This window comes from Myotis brandtii, unplaced genomic scaffold (assembly GCF_000412655.1).
Source record: "Myotis brandtii unplaced genomic scaffold, ASM41265v1 scaffold1127, whole genome shotgun sequence".
Taxonomy (NCBI): Eukaryota; Metazoa; Chordata; class Mammalia; order Chiroptera; family Vespertilionidae; genus Myotis; species Myotis brandtii.
The window spans coordinates 8,305-14,234 of NW_005353875.1; the positions used below are offsets into that span (position 1 = coordinate 8,305).

The window sequence follows — 5,930 nt, forward strand, 5'->3', positions numbered from 1 at the left end:
TGATCTGTTCACCTTTCATGTGGGTATCAAAAGGTGGCATTCCGAGTCTCATGTGAATTATAAAATATAGATTCAAAAATACATAAAAACATAAAGGTAACACCTTGTGGGACTGAAAACCTTTCCAATTCACAGGGTGGGATGGTGTGAAAGGAGAAAAACCATATATAAACAACAAAGCAAGAAGAAATAATCACAGGACAACAAAGGAAAAATAATTAAAAGTAGAAGGAAGAACACAGCTATAATGACTGTTAATCCAATAAACACGTTTTAAAAAAAAGGAAAAGTTTTAAGCAACTGAACACAAATTTGTCTGAGGAATCCAAAAATGCTGACTGTCAGGAATGATTGTAACAATATGGCACGAGGTCAACATAAGTGCAACATAACAGCGTCCAGACACAGACTATGGGATTTGCAGGAGATCAGTGAAGGTCCAGGTGGCACATCGTGCCAGTGAGGAGGAGAAGACAGACTTAAAAAATGGAGTTAGAGGCCCTGACTTGGTAGCTCAGTTGTTAAAAGAGTCTTCCTGATACACCAAAGTCATAGGTTCGATCCCCAGGCAGGGCATATACAACAATCAATCAATTAATTCATAAATAAGTGGAACAACCAATTGACCCCCCCCCATCATCTCTCTCCATAAAATCAATAACCTTTTTTTTAATGGAGTTAGAACAAGATGTTTCCATTTGGGAGGGGCTTTTAGAGTTGTTGTCCAACAAGTCTTAGAGAGAAGAAACATCGTGAGAATAGCTTCCCCAGTGCTAGCAATCCTGTACTTACGGGGGCACAGGCCTCCTGCCATCTTGCCATCCGTCACCCAGGGCTCTTCACCCTGCTCCAACAAGGAGATCACGTCTGGCTTAGACACGCAAAGACCTGCATAGAGGAAAAGAGAAGAAAACGGGCTATGCTGTGGCTATTGCAGAATTATGACCCAGTCCAGACGGTACGGAGAGAAGAGGGACGCGGTAGGAAAATGCTGAGAAAGCCGTGAGAGACAGCCGAGGCGGGAAGATTCCTGTGGGGAGGTGAGGGATGGAGGCACTCTTACCCACGGAAACCAGGGTCCTGTAGTTCTCCAACATCACCTTCCTGTACAGAATCCTCTGAGAAAGATTCAGGCACTCCCACTCATCCTGGGAGAAGTCTATGGCCACATCTGGGAAAGTCACTGCGTCCTGAAACGACACAAATGCAATCTTGCTCAACCGGTGTTCACGTCCCCACTCGGGGAGCTCCAGGGTAAAGGATTCTGCTGCTTACACCCCGGGGGGAGGGGGGGGGAACGTGTGTACGTAATTGTATGGGGGTCTAACTGACCCAGGAATGGGAGTTAGCTCCTGGACAACTTTTCTGTCTAGTTATACTGTATAAATTAGGAAAAATAAAAACATATGAGAGCCATTCTCTGCTCTTGGAGCAATTCTATGAAATTTATAAAAAATGTTGACTGCATTAAAAACAGTATCATTAAATATTAAATATCTGATCTATATTCGAAGCTACATCACCTTTCTACATGGAGGAATTAAAGAGCTCTGGGGCTGCAAGGAAACATCTGAAGGAAGGATGCCGACCTGATGAACATCATTTCAACCTACACAACATATTCTAGGAAATCTTAATGTTCTTAAGGTGTTAAGAACTGTGCCCAGCCCTGGCCGGTTTGGCTCACTGGATAGAGCGTTGGCCTGTGGACTGAAGGGTCCCGGTTGGACTCCTAGTCAAGGGCACATGCTCAGGTTGCGGGCTCTGTCCCCAGTAGGGGGCGTGCAGGAGGCGGCCAAACCATGATTCTCTCTCATCATTGATGTTTCTATCTCTCTATCCCCTTCCCTTCCTCTCTGAAATCAATAAAAATATATATTTTTAAAAGTTTTAAATCAACCAAACTCCAAGGACATTTGGCTGTTGAAACTACTGCACTCTCAATAATTCTAATACTCAAGGGATTAAAGAATGCAACCTCAGAGATTTTACATACAGAAACAATAAAGCATAATTGAACTTGACTGAATTTTAAAAATGTAGTTCATTTCTAATTCCAGAGTAGCTGCCCAGGCTTCAGCTTCAGTGATGCCTGCGGTCATTGGGATTTGAGGGGTCCAGGTCTCGAGAGTGCCGGGCCTTTTTAGGCCTATGGGATTTATCTCGGCTCCTACTTCTACTTCTACGGCTATGTCCCTCAGAATGCCCCTCGTGCCAGCCAGAATGTATGTCTGAGCTTCGACCTCTGTCCCTATCCCTGTTTTTTTCTTCTCTTTCTTCCCTCCTGCTTGAGGACTTGTGCTCATGCTTGGGCTTCTCCCTCTTCAGCTCCTGCTCATGGTCCTCTACTCCCCCGCGGCAGGTTGTCTTGACCTCAGGGAAGCTGGGGTGGTGCTTCCACACCTCTCTAGACTCTGGCTTCTGACCCCTCTCCTCTCTGAGTTCTTGCTGCTGTGCTTTGTAGAGCCAGGGTCGTCCTTTTCCTTTATCATCGTGCTTCTAGGAGTTGAAGAGGAGGCTGGCTGCTCTGCCAGTTCCTCCTGATCAGTCTTCTCTTTGTCTTTCTTTCTTTTCTTTTTTTCCTTTTTGTCTTTTTTGTGTTTTTTGGTGGGTTTGTCCTCTTCAGAGCGATCACCAGGTCGCCTCCTGCCCCAGACTGTGAGAGGGGGCAGGCAGGGCTGAGGGACTCCCCCTCCAGTGCATGAATTTCATGCACCAGGCCTCTAGTATTTATATAAATGTTTGCTGCCTTTTCATTTCCCCAGCAGGCTGCTGGCTCTCTGAGAGTCAGATGGGCACATAGGAACCAGGCAGGTGGCAGCTCTCCGATTCCTCTAAGGACTGTATGCTGTGCAGTCAGATGGTGTACAAACAGCTGAGCGCAGGCAATGAAGAATGAACACCAAACAGGAAGAAGAGGCGGCTCCCAGAGACACGGGGCGGTTGGAGTCCGACCCTGTGACCCCAGCACTCATCAGGGAGGGAGGAAACAGAAACCAAGCCCCAGGGTGGAACTATGAGGCAGACAATTTTCAGAAGAAAACAAACATGACCAAACCCTGGAAAGCAAAACTATTGTAAGGAGGGAAGGGGGTGTGCTAACTCACCGGGGGCATGACTGTAAGAAGGTCAATGCCCATTGCCGCCTCTGCCTGGCTCCTCATTCGAAGGGCTCTACCCCGAGAGCGCAGAGCTGGGGGAGGAGAGAGGAGGAGTGAGAGCCAGAGCAGCTCTAAGAACCGCAGCCCAGAAACTCTGCCTTCAGCTCCCTCTTTTCACTCTCTCACTCCCACCCATCCTGCCCTCAGCCCAGGCATTCGCTGGGAGACCAGGACGTTACAGCTGGGGTACTGCTCTGCTCGGGTTTTCAGGCTGAGCATGATCTATGCCCCCGTCCCCTCAAAGCCACTCATTCATCAACAAGAGAGATGTATCAGGTGGGCTGCATATACAGGGTGTCCCCCAAAATGTATGCACACTTTATCTGCTCTGCTCGGGTTTTCAGGCTGAACATGATCTATGCCCCCGTCCCCTCAAAGTCACTCATTCATCAACAAGAGATATATCAGGTGGGCTGGGTATATAGAGTGTCCCCCAAAATGTATGCACACTTTACAGCGGAAAGCTCAATTCTGAAAATGGAACATATTTTAATAAACACTGCCATTATAATCATTCAAAGTGTGTGCATACATATTTTGGGAGGCACCCTATCTTTACACTCCCGATTTAACCAGCAGAAAACTCAATTCTGAAAATGAAACGTATTTTAATAAACACTGCCGTTATAATCATTCAAAGTGTGTGCATGCATTTTTGGGAGGCACCCTATCTTTACACTCCCGATTTAACCTTCACAATCTTCAGTGAGAACAGGAAACGCCGTCACCAGTTCACCCATGAAAGCTCTGGGACATGAAGTCTTTTGCACAAGGTTCACAGCTTGTCAATAACGGAGCCCAGTCACCGACCTGGGTGGGCCTGATCCTCTTGCCCAAGCTATTCGCCCAAGCAGACACCAGGATATAACAGGAAACTCGCCTCCTGGGCAGCTAACCAGCGAGGATTAGCATAGGTTCTATGAGACTTGAAAAAAATGATTTCCCGCCCTGGCCGGTTTGGCTCAGTGGATAGAGCGTTGGCCTGTGGACTGAAGGGTCCCAGGTTCAATTCTGGCCAAGGGCACATGCCCGGGTTGCAGGCTTGATCCCCAGTGGAGGGTGTGCAGAGGCAGCTGATCCATGATTCTCTCTCATCATCGATGTTTCTGTCTCTCTCTCCCTTCTCCCTTCCTCTCTGAAATCAATAAAAATATATTTTAAAAAAATAAAATACTTTAAAAAAACGATTTCCCCAGAAAGAGTCTATGTGGCTTGCGGGTCATTGGACAAAACTGTCAGCAGACCCTGGTTCTCATTTTGCTTTGTGACAAACAATAATTTTGAAAAAAAGTCCCTTGTCTCCCCTGAGGCGAGTTTCCTCTATCAGGAAAAGTTCTGGTATTTTCCCTCTAAACTCCACAGATCTTCAGTGAAAACAGAAAATGCCGTCACCAGTTCACCCATGAAAGTTCTGGGACGTGAAGTCTTTTGCACAGGTTCACAGCTTGGCAATAACAGAGCCCAGTCACTGACCTGGGTGGGCCTGATCCTCTCGCCCAAGCTATTCGCCCAAGCAGACACCAGGATATAACAGGAAACACGCCTCCTGGGCAGCTAACCAGCGAGGATTAGCGTAGGTTCTATGAGACTTGAAAAAATGATTTCCCGCCCTAGCCGGTTTGGCTCAGTGGATAGAGCAGTGATTCCCAAAGTGGGCGCTACTGCCCCCTGGTGGGCGCTGCAGCGATCCAGGGGGGCGGTGATGGCCACAGGTGCATTTGTTTTAACTTTTTTTTGTATTACCTTTCTATTCTGAGTTCAATAAATAGTTTCATAATTTCAAACTTCAATGTTTCTAATTTACACCTTTCTTTACTATATTTTACGAAAAAGGTAGAAACATTAATACATATATCTTTCTGTTTAATTGCTATTAAAATTTAAAAAAAAATTAATTTCCAGGGGGCGCTGAGTAATATTTTTTCTGGAAAGGGGCGGTAGGCCAAATAAGTTTGGGAACCACTGGCCTTGTCTCCCCTGAGGCGAGTTTCCTCTATCAGGAAAAGTTCTGGTATTTTCCCTCTAAACTCCACGGCTTTCTGAAAGCATCACTATCTATCTATCTATCTATCTATCTATCTATCTATCTATCATCTATCATCTATCTATCTATCTTTCTAAAACCCTAAGCGACCATTTGACCGGTCGCTGTGACGCACACTGACCACCAGGGGGCAGATGCTCAACGCAGGAGCTACCCCCTGGCGTCAGTGCGCTTCCACAGCGGGAGTGCCGCTCAGCTGACCTACGGGCGCCAGACACCGGGTTCACCACTGGCCAGCACGGCTACGGAGGTGTGAGCCTCTCCTGCCTCAGTGCTAAGGCCAGGCCGGCTTGGGCTCCTCTCTGGCCGCCTGCCACTTCATACACTACTACATCCCGGATTGCGAGAGGGTGCAGGCCAGGCTCAGGGACGTGAACACTCGTTGAGCACTTTCTATGTGGCAGGGGCCACACCACATATTTTCAGGTATGGGCTCATTTGACCCTTATAACAGTCCTATGAGGTATGTAATAGCAGCATCTCCATTTTATTATTTTTTATGTTAATTTTTAAAATGTTTTTATTGAGCCCTAGCCGGTTTGGCTCAGTGAATAGAGCGTCGGCCTGCGGACTGAAAGGTCCCAGGTTCGATTCCGGTCAAAGGCATGTACCTTGGTTGCGGGCACATCCCCAGGGGGGTGCGTGCAGGAGGCAGCTGATCAATGTTTCTCTCTCACTGATGTTTCTGACTCTCTGTCCCTCTCCCTTCCTCTCTGTAAAATATC

At 47.1% G+C, this 5,930-nt stretch overlaps 1 protein-coding gene and 1 pseudogene across 1 annotated transcript in view; both read right to left on the reverse strand.

The window, feature by feature from the left end:
* Positions 1–685: 685 nt before the first annotated feature.
* Positions 686–5,930, reverse strand: part of LOC102254441 (zinc finger protein 470) — a gene marked incomplete at its 3' end in the record, with an annotated part of 6,812 nt that continues 1,567 nt past the window's right edge. Inside the window, exons 2-4 of the mRNA XM_005857798.2 lie at positions 3,108–3,193; positions 1,064–1,190; positions 686–888 (exon numbers count right to left, since the gene is read on the reverse strand). Coding sequence (XP_005857860.2) covers positions 686–888; positions 1,064–1,190; positions 3,108–3,164 — 387 coding nt within the window. The remainder of the gene's footprint in view (positions 889–1,063; positions 1,191–3,107; positions 3,194–5,930) is intronic.
* Positions 2,068–2,975, reverse strand: LOC102254141 (annotated as a pseudogene).